Source organism: Poecilia mexicana, unplaced genomic scaffold (assembly GCF_051168715.1).
Source record: "Poecilia mexicana isolate PSO_F unplaced genomic scaffold, ASM5116871v1 scaffold_22, whole genome shotgun sequence".
NCBI lineage: Eukaryota > Metazoa > Chordata > Actinopteri > Cyprinodontiformes > Poeciliidae > Poecilia > Poecilia mexicana.
Genome location: NW_028263391.1, coordinates 21803893 through 21821767, shown reverse-complemented (window position 1 = coordinate 21821767; position 17875 = coordinate 21803893). Strand labels below are relative to the sequence as shown.

At 35.0% G+C, this 17875-nt stretch overlaps 1 protein-coding gene across 1 annotated transcript in view; it reads left to right on the top strand.

The window, feature by feature from the left end:
• The window catches only part of ltk (leukocyte receptor tyrosine kinase), a 71314-nt gene that overhangs the window by 14726 nt on the left and 38713 nt on the right, over positions 1-17875 (top strand). Inside the window, exons 3-4 of the mRNA XM_088002853.1 lie at positions 13753-13885; positions 16682-16831. Coding sequence (XP_087858979.1) covers positions 13753-13885; positions 16682-16831 — 283 coding nt within the window. The remainder of the gene's footprint in view (positions 1-13752; positions 13886-16681; positions 16832-17875) is intronic.

The window sequence follows — 17875 nt, the reverse complement described above, 5'->3', positions numbered from 1 at the left end:
TCAGCAATAGGAACTTAGAAAGTATTCAAATAGTCAGTGAGTAGTTATAACTTTGTATGTTTAAAAAAAATAGCCTGTTTTTTATTCACCGGAATGAAACCTTGAATGTGAAAATTATGCAGTTGCCCTCTGAAGAGTAACAGACTGACCTTGTTGGTCTCTCTCTAGTCTAAGGAGCTTGTTATGAAATCATTATTAGAATTAATAGAATAAATATTTCCACTCTGTAATCAAAATTACACAGTTCTAGTATTAACTCATGTCTGCCTCTGATTGGCTGATCAGCCCCTCCTGATGTCTCCTTCCCCAATAACTCCGGTTGCAGTTTTTCTTTGTTTTTTGTTTGTTTGCATCATGTACCATGCTACATTGGTCTAAATCATTCTTTTTCAAACTGTTGTAGTTAGGCACTCCAAATAAACTTGTTTTTTACTTCACTTAGCTCTACTGAGGCAGCCATATTGGACTTTGAGGTGGAAAAAATACCACATTTTAGTGCAAGGTTAAGCTTTTATGTAAAAGTGGAAAACACTTTTTACCAACCATTAATAGGATAACATAAATTTAACTTCAAAATTGAGCACAAATATTTGACGTTGTCGCAACTCAATTTTTAAATACACTCAAAAAAATGACTTAATATCTTGAGTAGTTAAAATACTACTGTTTTACAAAGTCTTATAAGCACAGTGGGATTTATAAAACTTTCCTTTTGTGCACAAAATTATTTTCTTACTTATCCTAAAATGTTCTATTGGTGTAGGTTTTTTGTTTTGCTCAACACCTGAGATTTGTGCTTTAAACATCACCTGGTTTCAATTTTCAATGCATAATAAGGAACAAGTCATGGAGGACATTAACTGGTACTTTTTCCAGTTCTGTCCCTGGAGGTTCTGGTTTTATAAGCTGTCGAATCGTAGGTGGAGACTTTGAATTTATTCTTCATTTTATTGTCAAACCTCAGATTAAAGACAAAACTTAGAAACAAACTTCTTTCCTTAGAGTCCTGAGAGAGCAATAAACTAAATAAATCTTAAAATTTAATCCTTTTCTTTAATATTTTGAGTACTAAGTGCTGTAGTCAGGGTGGTCCTTCAGATGAGTGATTGTTTTTAATAAATCTAATCAGTTGATAATAGACAATATATGTTAGTCTGAATAATAATATTGATAATAATAACAACAGAGAAATCTACAAAAGTTTCCCAGTCTTGATAGCGATCACTCAATACAAAACATAAAGCTTTAGTTTAGTGTCACTTTTTAATTAATAATGTCAGTGATTGATTTTTGATAGGTCATGAGAAAAGAGGTCACTCTTTTCCAAAAAGAAACAAGTTTTTAGTGTTGAAACTGAGTTTAACATGCATTTAATCAGCAGTAGTAACTAAAAATGCAAGATCCAAAATGTGAGCCTCCATTTTGAAAATGTTATGGGAATCAGTCAGATCTTGAAATCTTCAGGTAAGCGTTTTTGTAACCTGGGAAATAAATATTTAAATTGAATTACCAGAGGATATTTCTGCAATACTTAAAGAATTGTTGTAGTTTCTCATGGGACCAACTGTTGGGGAATTTTTGCCGTTTTATTGCATTAATGTGAACTAAATGCATCTTATTTTCTGAGGCTGTTTTTTCAAGAGTAGAAGCTTCTGAGAAGCAAATTTCTAGTTTTAAAAATGTGTCTAAAGTGTGTATAAACTTTACAAACATTTTATGCCATAAAATGAACAGTGTGATCAAAACTGAAAGTCTATGCTGCTGTTGCTGTTAGCTTAGTTGTAGATATTGACAGAACAAGGTCAAACGTCTTTTCTAAAATGTTTTACGCTTTAACTGTGGGAGTGTGTGAGCTTCACATTCAAATGGATTTGTTCCAGGAGCACTTAAGGATCTGATCCACGTAAAAGTTCATCTCCTAGGCGGATAAAATCTTAGTATCAAGTTGAACTTTCTTTTGATGCTTCAAAAATCTTTACGTTTTTTCTCTAACGTTGTTTGAGGTTGTAAACAATCAGTCAGTCGGAGGGATAAATAATTTCTCTCTGCACTGGAGGATTAAAAATGTGTTTTGTTGCTTTTTTGAAAAACCATCAGGAAGATGCTTCTTTGGCCTTTGGAAAGTTTCTCTTTTATCTTAGCTGTGAGATGTTTGAGGAGTTTCTTGAATTTACAGCCTGTTTCAACTCACTCCACAGCATCTTAGTGAGATAAATATCTGGGCTTTATCTTTGTCCAGGACTTTCTTTTTTCCCACCAAGTCTTTGATGGATCTTCTTCCATGTCATCCATCTCTCTGTCAGGTTGCAGAGTTGAGTCTTAGCTTTAATTTTCTTGCAGATGACTTCACATTTTTCTCAAATACATGGTGGATCTTATGGTAACGTCCAAAGCTTCCCAAACCATGAAGATTTCACCACCAGTTTGTCATATGGATAACCCTAAAGGCTGTATTTGTCAACTTTTCTCTGACAAAATTAACATCTTGCACGTTTTTGTTCTTCCATTTGTGTTTCTACTGCTTCTAAAAAAAGCAGTAGAAAAAGCCCAGCTGGTTTTTGGCAAAATGTTTTTTGGTGTCTGGAAAATGAGTCATTTCAAAAACCTCCAGAATGTAACTTCACAAATCAGCAGATGCTACAATGTTACCTAGCAACCCTGGCAAAACCGTGACCTATCAGCCCAAGTAAAGCTCCAGCAAGTTTGGTCAGCTGTTTTTACCGCTGTACAATGACTGCTGGAAAAGACACATGTTTTGTTGTTGACTTGCCATTTAGAAACCACTTGCTGCATTCTTCTTGCTTGTGCAGGAGGCTCCACTTCTGCTTTTCAAACATTTACAGTTGTATAATTGCTTGCAGCCATTTTCACGTACGAGTTTAAATGTTGATTTGGGGGCGTGGCCAACAACAGCTTACCTGGATTTAAAGGTACAAAACGCCCTGAAATAGCTCAAAATAGACAAAACTGTGCAGAGTAAATTCTTATTATCAAGAATGATTTTGTGTAAGAAAAACATGTAACAAACATGTTTTGTATAGTCAATAGACCTATCCTAATCTGTTGAATTAGGACTTAAAGGTGTAGGTCACCTTTAAGTCTGATCTTTATGTTTTTGTGGATCAAAAGGTTCCTTCTTTCAAACATGCTGTGAAAGTTAATCTTATAAATATACTTTTCTGTAAATTCACTCCTAAAAATGACTGTTTGAGCCTTGGACTTTCCTCAGCATATTGTGGTCTGCTTTTAGGGTGAACTTCCTTAGCCAGATGTGGGCATGCTGGATGTCCTTTAAATGGGTTGGCTAATCCCTTATTAGCCTCTTTCCAACCACTAACCATGAAATAATGCGTTCAGGACTTTCAAGAGACAACTTGAACATATATTAACCTATATCCATACAAAACGTTACGGAAAGCTGTTCCAGAAGTTGTTATAGCTGAAAAAGATGGGCAGATTTAATTCCCTATGGGTTAAAAACTGACAGCTCAGTTCATATGTGGGTGAAGAAAACTTTGTAGGTTAAAGGTCAAATCTGATGTGTTCATGTTCCCCTTTGCTGCATGTAGAAAACCGCACAGGTCAAAGCAAAAGAGCTGAAGAGCCAAACTGAAACTAGTAATAAAATATTTTACGAGTGAGACTTTACTGATAATCCTCTGCAGCTAATATATAAAAGTTGGAGGTCTGCAGGTCTATAAAATAAGTGTGAACTTGCCTTTGAGCAGAAGCCAAGAACTTTGTGTCCTCCCGACTTAACAAAAGCTGTCAGTAATCGTTCCCACGTTGTGTGAATGACCTCATTAAGGACGGCTTAAAAGCATTTTGTGGATTTCTCACTTTGTGTGGTTGTGTTCGAATGCCTCTAATCACTAACAAGTCTACAGCTGGCTGGCAGAAAATTAAAGATGCACAGTATATTTATGGCTCATGTTTGTGCTGGTATGTACAGTTGCCTTCCAGTTACTTTTGTATTTGTTCAAAAGAGTTCAAATGTTTGACGCTTTCAAAATACATCTGAGTTATGGAAAAAGAGTGAACTGGGAGTCTGATAAAACCTTGTCTGGTTTTTACTTTTTATTTGATTGGATAAGCATCAAACCAGTTTTAGGTTTCCACCATAAACTCCTCCTATAAAACTTGACAAATGAAGGTTTTATTTCAAGTAATGAACACAAATGGAGTTTTACTGTAAGGCGACTATCTGGAAATCCTCATGCAAAAATCTATTCAGACACTAAGTAAGAAGAGCCTTTGCTGCTCAGAGACACAGCAGGAATGTTAAAAGGACTCAGCCTTATAATTGGCTGAATTCTTGTATCAATCATCAGTACATTATGAAAAATGCATTTCTGGACTTCTTCTCTCAGTAACTTAGCATTTAATGTAATTTAGAGCAAGGTGCATTTTATTGAATATTAAGTTTAGCTTTAGTTTTGGCATCAGATGGAGCTCAGAAAAGGTCAATTTTCTGCCGTCATGTGATGGGTGCTATTAGTTTTCCCGTGTGGGTGAAGCTGACATCACTGAGGAAGACGTTTGGGGAGCAGATGAAGATGGCAGCGTTACGCACCGACTCTCCTTCATCTCAGGAACATAATTACTGATAGTGACCTTTCCGTTTAATGTCATCAGTGTTGTCGAGGCCTTTCGAGAGTTGAAAAGATGCTTTTAGTTCTCCTACACAGAAATTTAAACTTATAAGACCCTTATATAATCCTTTATTAACAACATCCATCCACCTACTGTCTATACTTGCTTTTCCCTGCAGAGTTGTGTGGGGGCTCGGTGCCTAAATCCGTTATGAGATAAGTGAGATGTCCTAAATTTCCTAAAATTCAGACCATACTTTTATCTTCCCACTCAAAAGGACACATTGTTGTCATGAATCTAGATTAACTTTTTCACTTTTATTTCATTAGACCTCCATGTTGGCCCAGGTGGAATGGAGTTTGTGTGATTTTGGCTTGCAGTGGTTTTGACATGAATTCTAGATGTTGAATCTTGAACTTTGACCTTACCAGAGGCAAGTGTTGTTCCTTTCTGACCTTCTGGGTGGTTCATTGTTACTCTCTGAGTAATTTAGGTACAACTGCCCCTTTTTGGTTGATTCTTCACCTCTATTCAGTCCCTCCAGGAAGTTGCAGACTCTGTCGTCATTCTCACATTTCACAACTTTGCTGCAAACTTGACCAATCACCCCAATGTTTTCTGCATATCATTCCTTTCTGACCAATCACTACAATGCCTTAGCGCCCTTTTTAAGCTGAATCTGTGAGATGAAATCATATGTGATACTAAACAGTAACAATTTTCTTTTTTTCCTGCAAAAAACATTTTGAGATCTTCAGTAAAATTTGATTATTCCTTTTACTTGCTAGTGTGTGCCAGACTTTGTGTTGAAAAAACACGGTTTCATGATTGCGATGTATCAATTAAATAAGAAATACAAATAAAATCACAGGGGAATAAGTTTATTCATGCAATAAGTCATTAAAAAATATGCAGTGCCATCATCCTACCACTTCCTGTTGTCTTCTTTGTCATTTCCACCAGTAGTAACATCCTGTTGTTGATTACGACTCGTGTGATGTAAAAAAAAAAGGTTTTCATTTGCAGTTTTGCAAACTAAACTCACTTTGATACATCCGAAAAACAAAACTTTGAAACACAATTTTTTTTTTAAATTGTCGTGTTTTCATTAAGCTAATTTATTTTCGTAATTCCAATTTGTGAAATTATAGGGTCAATGGAAATGCATCAACTGTTGTTTTCTGAAGTCACAAAACTGCTAGGTATCAACAATTTTTAATTGAAAAATAATGAGTTTGTTTTAGATATATTTTACCCGACTTTATGGTGTCAAACAGGTTTTACTTTGATGTTTTTTAACTATTATTATTATTACACAGGTCTGGTAGTAATCAGGCCAATAAATGCTTTTCCACAGTGGCACACACTGCGACATGTTCATGAACGTCTTGCATAATGTCTATAGCAAGGAACTAATTTGAAAATGTATTCAGGCTGAAGTGCTGGGAGTGCTGTAGGTGAATTACTTTCCCAAGCATACTCCTTAAAATTTATATTCAAAATTAATTAGTGTGGAGCATCACCTCTGTTTTACCTGTCAAGCTATTCACATTTCTTCGTTTTTGCTCCTACTTTCAAGGTTTGTTGCATTTTCTTTTCAGATCTGACAGGAACAGCTTTTATGATTACACAGAATTACAGCTCTGGTCCACTCATGCATCTTTCTGCAGGGGAATAAACACCATGAACTGATCACACAGTGACTCACGCTTGAATGGAGGTGACGAGGGTTATCGACATGCTCTCAGCACAGCTGTACATGTTCCAGCTGTGAAGAAAATGCATCTTGTTGTGCATTTAGCGCATGATTCATTCCTGCTTGCATTGGATTTTTTTTTCTTTCTTTACAAAAGGGTATGTAAGATGAGGCAGAACAAAGATTCCTAGAAACTGAATGTTATTTTCTTCACTATATGCTGAAATGTCCCGCTCATTCAGGACACAATGAGTGGGACATTGGTAACGGAGTGGTAATGAAACTGTAAAGCTGTGTAACACAAAGCGGAAAGGACAAATGCACATATTTTTGCATCTTTCAGATACAATTCAAAGAAACAGAAGAAAAATGTTGCTTTTTTATCTTCTGGGTTCTTTTTGAATTTTATTTTATCTTTGCATTACTTTGGCTGTTGACCAGATTTTGTATTTGGGGTGAATTTTAAGTTTTTCATTGTCATTTTATTGAATTTTAGTTCTTAAACTAAATAAAATGATTATTATCCCTTCAGGATTATTTGTGATTATGTGGATACAAACTAACTTGTATTTTTTCATATAGTTTGTTTATTTTAAAGAAACATTAATTGCTTAAACCAACTTTTAAGGGGTTAAATTAAATAAATATGAATATTTTTGTTATGTAAAATGAGGATTTTTGTTATGCTCAGTATGACAGATTGCTGCAAAATTAATAACTTAATGTAATCGTTTTCCACTGACGCAACAAACTCGGTCAGCAGCTGTGATTGCTCTAAAATCAGTGATTCATTGCTGTCCGCTTGGCTGATTGGAAATGTTTTAGAAATTTTAATAAAAGACTGATATATGTTGCACAAGCTTTTTATAGCTAGGAAAAAATTGGAATCAGACAACATGATTAGATTGAACTGATTGTATATATTTCTTTTCAAATTATATATTTTTATTTTTTCCAAATACCTTTAAAACAAATAAAAAATACTGAATTGGATTTGGGATTTATTTCTTAAATTCACAATTCATGTAATTTGTTGCATCATTCCACAACCATAAGGTTTATATTCTGATTTTTTATTTTCCACATTCATAAAAGTTTTTAAAAAGCAAGAAACAGTTTTCAAATATATCAGAATTGAAAATGAACTACAGAAACATCAAACAGCTACTTCAGCAAAGACTGATGTTAGTTTTCTGTGTGTTGGGAAACATTTAACACCCTGATTTGATTCCTGGAGACATCTTGTTTTCATTTCAGCTGCCTAATATGTTGACCTTATGCATTGTTTTCTTTACATCCGACATGTGTACTTATGGTAATACTCTGAGGGAAGCAGAACAGACAAATGAGAGCAAAGAAAACAGAAAACTGATTACATAAAGGCACATAAAATACAATACAACTCCTCCTCTGTTTCACTTTTCCCCTGCTGCACTAGCAGACTCATTAATGCTGACTGGACACAAACACAATTTCCTTACTACAGAAATTGACACTGGTGTCTTTCCGTAGTTCTAAAGTGGCTCTTTGATCAGAAAAAAAACAGAAGCTGAGCTCTTCAGAGTTATAACTGGAATGAATACTCACAAGAGAGCTTTAATTTGCTCATATCTCCACAGTTGCAATCACTTCTAGAGGCTCAGATTCACATCCACCGGCTGTAGATGCTGCAGCCTTTCCAGACAATCTGCACCGAGTTACTTTACCCAGTTTTTACAAAATAGCTAGCTAGCTAATTTCCGACGTTTGTGGCTTTTTCTCTCGTCATTTATTGACTCACCTGCCCTTAATGCTTACGGTCCTCAACACTCTGTCATTGAATAATGTGAATTTAGTAGCACAACGTATTTTATAACGCTGCGACGAAAAGCTAACTAATGTTACAACGGCAAGATGAATGCGTGTAACCATGGCAACGAGCGAGCGTTTAAAGGCGGGCCGGCTCTTCCTGCAGTCAAGTTGCGTGCGCATCCACTGTGTTTACAAACAAATAATCCCTCCATACAGTATTAGAAATACACTAAAATATGCAAATAAGCAAATAATTCAATTCCTTTCGAAAATAAGAAAATAAAAATGCTATTGCCTAAAATGCAACAACAGCATTAATTAACACCAGAGGAAGAATCTGCAGCTAAAACATGTGAAAGCTAACACCATTATAGTGAAGGGCTGATCTTTTGACTATTGTTGGATTAATAGATTAATAATTGGATAGAAAAATGTGCTTAATAGAATAATTTTTACATAATTTGGACTAGATGAAGCTAAAACTTCCACCTGAGGACTTTTATTTAGAACACATTTACAGGCAAGGGTTACTTTTTATTTTAAATTAAAAATGTGTGTGCATATAGTGCTTTGTACAGTTTTGGCTTAATTACAACTCTGAATATGTTGTTCGTTCAGCAAATGACTCTTTTTTGAGTCTACCCTCCAGTTCACGATTAATCGATTACTAAATTATTTGACGATTATTTAAATTATCAATTAATCACGATTAATTGCTTCAGGTTGCATGGATTCATCATATTTAAGGGTAAAAAAGCTTGCAGGAACTACAGAGTAACTCATGTATTTTAAAAGCTTTTGGCTTCTAAATCTCTGTGAAAACATGGATATGTGTTGCCCAGATTTTGAACTGGTACCTATATCTCTGTGGCCGTATTATCTCCCAAAGAAGTTCAGCAGCATTATTTCCGTCTGTATTTACATACTTATGCAGACACTGCCTGTGAGAACATGCACACAGTCACGGCAGGGCAGCAGATTTAAAAACCTGCGGCCTTCTTTAAAATTTCTGGTAAATTCAATTATGTTGCTCTGGACTCCTCTCCTGCTGGACTTCGTGAGATTGTGGGCAGCCCCGTAGGGAACAGAGAGACTTGTTATATGCATACCGGGTGTGTCTACATGCAGCCAGTTACCACACACTCCATGTAGGAAACCACAGACTGTGAAGAGCTGGTGAATCTGGTGCACACTGATTATAACAGATTAACTCCAACCACCGTCTAGACGTGGTTGTGTTCAATATGTTTGCTGTCATGCTAATAATAAACCACAGATGACACAGGAAGTCAGGACGGCCTCCAGGCTGCCATCAATCAGAGATGGCAGCCTGGATACCTAACAAACTGGCACTCAGGGAATCTATCTTTCTGCAGCCACAAACACAGTAATACAGCAAAGTGATTAAAAACAAAATCTTTGAATATTATTTTCATTATCAGAACACTCCATGCCCTGACCTTGAAGAATAACATCTGAGTGAAGGAATCATGTCGAAATAGTGTTATTAGATTAAAAGTGATGGTGCATAAATTACGGATTTTGCTATTTTTTTGTCTGAAGTGCTGGATAAGGAGTCAAACATAATAATTTTCTCTGGCTGGTCCATCAAACATTGGAGTCAAAACAAAACCAGTCTCAGGATTCCAGATTTGTTTCTGCAGCTGTAAAAACAGACATAACCAGTGCTAAGCGTGCACCGCTAGGTACTGCAAGGAAACGACTGTTTATTAGCCGTGACATCAGCTCAACAAGCAACGCTAAAGCTAGCTTAAAAAATAATAGATAAGTGGCTTAAAACCGGGTCACTCAAAAGAAAAGCAGAAGATGCTGGTGGAAAGCAAATCACTTAAAGGTTATATGATTGGAGGAAGTCAAGAAATATTTGTTGAGAGCATTGGTGAGTCATTCATGAGCGATTTGATTCCTTTGAACGGCTCTACGCCATGACCGAGTCTCAGTTTATTTTACATCTTTTAGCTACTTTTCACATTAAAAAAGTTAAAAGTCAATTGTGGAACTTGTGTAAGGTTGTGCCTTATAATGGATCCAGGACAAAAACTGAAACTCTTCATCTTTAAGAACTAAACTGCTTTTTTTTCTATCTGAAACTGCAATATTTTAGACATCTGGACCACAGGCAGAAAGTACAAGAATAATTCTTTGAAACGTAGACCGTCTGAAACCATTTATGGAAAACTCTGCTTTCTGAGATAAAGCGGGTAGCCCTGCTGTGGCCGAGAAATGTCAGCAGAAAGGATGAGCGAAAGGAACAGATTTTAGATGCTATATGGTGGAGAAATGAATTGTGACCTTTTGAGTGTGAAGATGCTGGGTGGAGAGTGAGCTCCTCTAAGTCTGAGGCCATTGTTTTCTCTCTCTAGGGGGTCAGTTTATGCCTCAAGCAGAGGAATTCAAGCATTTCATGTTTAAGTCCTGAGTCATGGTAGGATGGGTTATCTTTAAAAAACAAAACCCACCAATGGCGATGAAAAATGTTAAAATTACAGCACTGCAAAAATACAAAATCTCAAGTGTCTTTCTACACTTGAAATAAGACAAAACTAAGTTTTTAGCAAGAAATGGGAGCTTGTTTAAGTCAATAATATTGAAGGAAAAAGTATGAATGGAACTAGTTTGGTTATATTTTCTAAACCTTTTGGTAGAAATGTATTCTCTGTGACCATTTCTTCTTTTATCTACAATGTTTTTAATTCTCCTTCATACATTATAGATGCAGAATAACAGAACAAGATACAACAGCTGAGAAAACCCAATAAAAACGAAGTTTTTATGTCTAGTTCACAGAGCAAATATCTTAGTACACTTACAACAAGACAAAAATAACTTTTCAACAATAAATAGTTTCTATTTATAAAAAGTATTTGTTCCATTGGCAGATTATTTCACTTATTACAAGACATTTTTGCATTTTATAAGTGACATAATCTGCTGTGAACATGAGCAGTGCATGGCGTGATCCTCTGATTTTCTGTTCTTTCTGCATCATTCAGCTGAAAACACATCTGTGTTTGTATCTATTTACCACTTGCGTGTGCAGAGAAAGTGGATTTGATAAATCAGGGATGTGTGAGACACACAGAGGTTGTGAATCTGTCCTTTCATGGCTGAATGAAACTGATGAAGCTATTCAGACAGTCTTACCTTTTATAGAACAAATGGCACTAACAGAACGAGGAAGTGGAATATTATTAGAAGTTGCTTAGTTTTATCTCTGCTTTTAAGCAACTAATTGCAAAGTTTACTCTTTGACTGTAAAACATTTGAGCCGCATTTAGTTGTGTCTACTGTCTTCTCTTTAAAGTCAAATAAATTCAGTGAGTTTTAGATTTTGAGCCTAAATCTGAGTTTATGAAAGATAAACTTACAGCAGTAAGTTGTGTTAACTTTTTATCAATTTCGTCAAACATCCAAGAGTTTTTGGTTAGCACTTAAAAAACACTAAAAGAAGAAAAAGACAGGAGTGGGAACTATTTCCCAGAATGCTTAGTGGCATGTTTCTGTATCCTGAGATGGAAGTACGTTACATTGATCTGACTCCTGTGTTTATTTCCATGTCCTGTTCAAACTTAATGTTTCTGAGCTGAATTCATCATGACGTTTAATCAGATCAGAAATGTTGTTCATGCAATTCGAAACAAGACTTTAAATTATTATAAAGTAAAATAAGTCGTTATTTTAACTTGATATTGCGAGTAAAAATAACAGAAGTGTGGCTCGTTAACTGGTAGAGGGCAGATTTTTCTTGCATGTTGTGAAATAATTACATGGTTAAGTTAAAACACAAATCAAGATTAACGAACTTACAAAACAATGGTTAGACAACTTGTTTCTCCTTGTTGCCGAAATGTGCAGCTATACAAATAAAATTTGATTGATTGATCGATTAAATCAACTTTATGAACTTTAATTTCTGAGTTAAAACCAAAACAATTTTCTTGTTGACTTAACTTTTATTTCCAAGGCAGCAGGTAAACTTTCATTTTCAAGTTAAACCATCTTCAAATGTTTCAGTGTTTCTGATCAAAGAGCTGGATGTTCGCTCACTTTCCAAAAGCCTTGAGTTCTCATCACATTTGTTGCTGTTGTAAATGATATCTTTGTATAAAAGTGTTTTTTTCTACTGAATTGGTAGAAAAGAAAGAAGTTGTAGAGCAGCTTCACTGCTAAAGGGATTTATGGCAATAAAAGTCTGTCAATGTTTAACCCTCTTTTTTTAGATCTTTGACATTTTCCAGTTTATTTTTACGATATTCAGCAGTCTGTGTAAGGCAGCTTTCATTCCATATTTGTCAATGAATAGCTCGGCCGCCTTTCACCTCCTTGTCATTAACGTCTCTAACCGATTAGGATAAAAAGGAAAACCGCTGTTCTCGAAAACCTCAGTTTGTTCTGCTTGACTTGTTTGACCTTCGCCTTACAGGCAGCAGAGAAACAGTCATGCTACTATTCAAAGATCAGCGCCAGATTGAAGTGGCAGAGATGTAATCCTCTCTGTCCTCTTTGGTCCATTCGTCATGCTAGTTAGCATGACGAAGTCACATCACGTGTCCAAAGCCCAGTCCGTCACTCTCAGTCAGCAGCTCAAAGCTTTTCTCATTTTTGAGGGTTTATAATATATAATTTGCTAAACAGCATGTAAAATATTCATTTTAGGAATCCTAACCAGCCTAGCAGGAAAGATTTAATCTGCGAGATAAGTTTGTATCTCTATTTATGCACATTAAATGATTGAAATGTCTATTTTAGTTCAAACTCAACTTGTTATTTGGCCTTTTAGGCTGTAGAGAGACACATAAATAGTTGTGTTTATTTCTTTACATTCTGCCAAATGAAAAGTTGTTAAATAGTATTTAACTTTAAGACAGTGATGTCCAAACTTTTGTATCAAGGGCCAAAATCCCCAAGTTGAAAATCTTCAGGGGACAAAATTATCCTTTTCTCTCCATTAAAACATGCAAAAATCATGTTGTTTCTCCTTTACCTGCACAACAATAAACTGAAAAAGTTACTTTTTTTTCTTTAACTGAAACCAACATTGATATGAAATTAGCAGTAATGCTTACATTTATTTAGCTTTTTTAGCCAAATATTTACCATTTTCTTTCTTGGTCTATAAATTGTTTTTGGTTCATTTCCAGCAGTAAAAAATGAGGATTTTCTTTTAAAACTTTAATTTCTGAGTGAAAAGTTGTTGGATGTTTGTTGCATGCTATCATCTGCTAATGAAAGAGAAAATATTCATGTTGTAAGATGTAAACTTGCCATGGAAATCTCCCCCTAAAACAGTTTTAAAAAGTGTCATCAGCATCGGCTCCATATGCCAGAGGCCAAATTTGAACCATTTTTCAGGGACCACACAAACTCATTCTAAGAGCTGAAATAAACTTCAATTAAACCAGAAATCTGAGTAAAACTTTACAGAGGAAAATAAAGTGATACACAAACATTGAGGATGAACGGTACGAAAGGTTTTGTTTACTGGCAGGAAATGGAAGTAGTGAAGAAGGAAGGCTGACCCTGCGCTCAGTCTGTTTGTGCATACATTCAGCTAATAAATGTTTTTCGATGCGCCGTCTCTTCAGTCTTTATCTGACTTGAGTATTTTCTCCTTCAACCAGGCAGAATGTTGTTTGTCTTTTTAACCAAAGCCAAACGGTGGAAAAAATCTCTTCCTCTCTGTTTGTCTGTTCGCAGTGAGCAACGCCTGGCAGACGTTTTCTTTCACGTTTGACGAGAACTTCTCAGATGAGTTTCTGCCTCACCTGGAGGACGACACCCAGAGTAAGACTGATGTGTTCACACAGTTCAACTGAATATTTTGACGATGATTTGAGATAATTAAATGAATGTGAATCTGAGCGTTTTGACCCCAGGCTCCGGCACCGTTTTAGTCTTTTCTTGTTTTATTTTTTATAACTTTGGTTGTTTTAATATTAGTAGATTTTACATTTTCTTTTATCAATATTTCTATTTTTTTGTTATGTTGACTCTTCAGTGTTTCTAATTAATGTCTTTTTATTGTTTTTTATGTACATTTTTATTTGATCTTTTATGTTTTTTGCCACAACATGCATAATATTTGGGATAGTGTTGAAACTAGATTGTTCCATACAGACACATCCAATAAATTAAAATATTATTGAAAAGTCAATTTATTTCAAGAACTTAATCACTAAATAAAACATATCATATACATTATTTACACACCGATAAATGTTTGAAAGCCTTTATTTCTGTTAATTTTGATTTTTTTTCCCCCTTACATTTAATGAAAACATGACTTTTAAAATAAAAATAATACATCAAATCAATTAAAAAAATAACATTTTATTACAGAAATGTGGGCTTGATAAAAAGAGTATTTAATACCTGCTTAACTGTTGTTATTTTAAGGTATTTTTAATCTGAAAAACAAGACTCAGGGATATATATTCAAATTTATTGATATGACTCTCAATTTATTCTGATTTAATGTCAAACTGTGAAATTCACAATGTAATTTACAACATAAATATTGTATATTCATTTCAAAAACTAAATAAAATAAAAAAAAAAACAGAAATGGATTTGAATTATCTAAGTTTACTCCAGTTTTGAAACCGAAAAACAAATACTTAAAATGTCAATTTTGCATATTTGGGGAGAAATCTGCAGAATCTTTTTAGACTTTAACTTAACTTGGTATCAATGGAAAATTTAAATTTCAGAAAAATCAAGAATCAATGCATTTGACCAAAGAAATAAATAAATAAGGGTAATATATTACCTTTAGAAGGGCGTTTTTGTGCTTTATGCAATGAAAAGGGACCTGAAATTCAGGGACCTCCTTCATAAAATGAAGAGATAAAACATTGAAATAACTTCCAAATGCGTTTCTGGGGACTAGAAACCGAAATGAAACATACATGGTCTGAATTAAAAGTTAATGTGTCATTTCTTCTTTGTTACGTGAAAACTCAGCATGGAAGTAGCTCAGCAGAGAGAGAAACACTTTCAATCAGAGGGCGGATATTTTTAGGACGCTTCAAGTGTTGACAGAGGGCATCTGAAGCAACAGTTTAATGATACGCCTCGTATTTCTGTGGTTTTTTGGAACCAGAGGGATTTAGTGTTATTAGTTTTATGGTGGCTGTTTCCTCTTCATTAATCACATGACATCTTGAATGAGTTCCTCCTCTGATCCTGTTCATCAGCCCCCCACAGACTCACAATCACTCAGCCTTTACAACCGACCTGTCTGCCTGCCTGCCTGCCATAAACTGAGTTTAAGTCGGGTGAAACCGCACAGCTTATGTAAACCATTAGTTAATCATGAGGTTTTTGACATGTTTTGATGTTTTTAAGTACTGTGGAGTTGGACCAAGTTGTTTTTTATTTGCTATTTTGCTTTTGCCAACATAGATTTTACCTCTGTTTTGCTTCTGCTTCTGCTTTTTGTGCTTTTCTCTGTTTTTAGTTTAGCTACAGATTTGGTCAAAGGTTTACATTCACTCATCAGAGGCACAGATGTCGAGCTAATTTGATGATTATAAATTATTTAGATCTTCCTTTCTCCAGAGCTAAGTGATGAAAGAGAGAAAACATTTTTAAAACAAAAAACTGGGTGCTTCAGTTTGAATTTATTGTAGATTTTCTCTAAACCAAACAGGGTCAGAATTATACATACAGGCTCAAATAAACACACATCTTTGTCTAGCAGTTGGGGGTTGTAAAGTGTTTTTTTTATCCTTTTAACTATTTTGTTTTTAGCATAACATACCAAAATATTCCCCATTATACTGCAGACTTTGCCTCAATTATTCCGTTCCTCTCCTGCTTTATCCTTTTGTTACTTGTTGACCAAACCCAAAGATACTTTAGGTCACAGGAGTCAAACTCATTTTCATTTAATCAATAATCTGAATGTTCTTAAAGGGCAAGTTGTACCAAAATGTATTGACACCCATTAAAATGTTAAAATATTAATAAATAGCTGTTTGTTTCATCAATCAATAACCGTTTCTTAAAGTTAAATAAAATTGAACATCTTTTCTCATTGATCAATCCCGTGTGGGTTTTTATTCTTGTTGTGTTGTTTTGCCTTCTGAATCACAGATGTTGTGGTGCTAATTTAGAAATTTAATCTTGCAAGGAATTTTTTCTGATATTTGCGCTAATGTATGATGCTAAATGTGACTTTTTAGTCACAGACTATAATTTGACATCAAGTAAGGCTGAGGCAGCTGTGACTTAAATCCAATGTTTCTGACCGATTTTGAGAAAAATTTGCAGTAAAATCAGAAAAAATGTGGGGCTCTGTTGATTTTGTGTGAAATTTGCGTGAATCTTGCAGATTTGTGAAAAGCTGGAGGGACTTATTGATGTAATTTGGTCACATAAGAAGCTACGGTGGGCCAGATTTGGCCCCCAGGCCTTGAATTTGACACATGTGTTTTAGATCCTCTGTTTCAGGCAGAAAATCTTTTTTTGTTTGTTTTTTATCACAGTTTTTCATTGCATAATCACTCCTCTCTGAAAATTAAAGGTTTGTTGAAAGCATTTCATGCTGAAGATGACTAACCCCTGATTATGTTGCAGTTACCTCTTGTGATTTTGAGTCGTTGTGCTACTGGACTTTCACATACAACAACACTCACAGCGACTGGTCAGTGGTTTCACCTCAGCAGCTCAAAGGCACTGGGGCCAGGACGACGCCTGAAATCGATCACTCTCTGGGCCGATCTGATGGTGAGACTCACTGATGAATTATCGATTTGCATTTCACTAATTTTAGTTTGACCAAATGTGAGATCCAAGATGTTTTAAAGGTGACCTATTATGCTTCCTTGAACAGGTTAGGATAGGACTAACATGTTCTTAACATTTTTACACATAATCATTCTTACATAATTATATTTTAGTCTCATTTTGAGTTCATTTCATAATGAGCTGTTTTAGGGTCTCTTGTCACTTTAAATCTTTTGTTGCTAGGGTTGCTGGGTAACAGGGCAGAGTTCGCTGGGGTTGCTAGGTAGCAGGGCAGAGTTCCACTGGGGTTGCTAGGTAACAGGCTGGGCCTGCTGATTTGTGCCGTTACATTTGGAAGGTTTTTGAAGCATCTCATTTTCCAGACGCCAGAAAAACGTGAAATTACTGCCAAGAAACCAGCTGGGTGCTTTTATTTAAGTGTTTGGGTTGTTTTAAGAAGCACTGCAAAAACACAAATTATTACCAAATATTTTTGGTCTAGTTTCTAGAGCAAATATCTTAGTACGCTTGAAAAAAGACAAAACTAACTTATAAGTAAATTTTCAGCAAGATATAGGGTATTATTTTAAGTAAACAATTCCTCAACATTGATGAAAAAGTGCTAGTTCCATTGCCAGATTATTTATGTTATAGGAAAAATATCTTATTATAAGTGAAATAATAGTGGAGCTGGTACTTTTCCATCAATATTAAAGAATTATCGCCTCAAAACAAGCTCCTATGTCTTGCTGAAATAGTTAAGTTCTGTCTTATTTCAAGTATGTTAAAAATTTGCACTAATCAAGACCAAAATTACTTGGTAATATTTTGTGTTTTTTCAGTGTAGTTACTCTAAATCTAAATCAAACATCAAAATTAAAATCTCCCTTTTTACTTTGAGTGTTTCATAAATATTAAAGCATTATTGACCTAAAACAAGCCTCCTTTTCTTGCTGAGAAGTTTTGTAGTTTGTCTTATTTCAAGAGTACTAGAAACAAGACAATAGTGGTTGGTAAAATTTTGTATTTTTGCAAAGTAGAAAC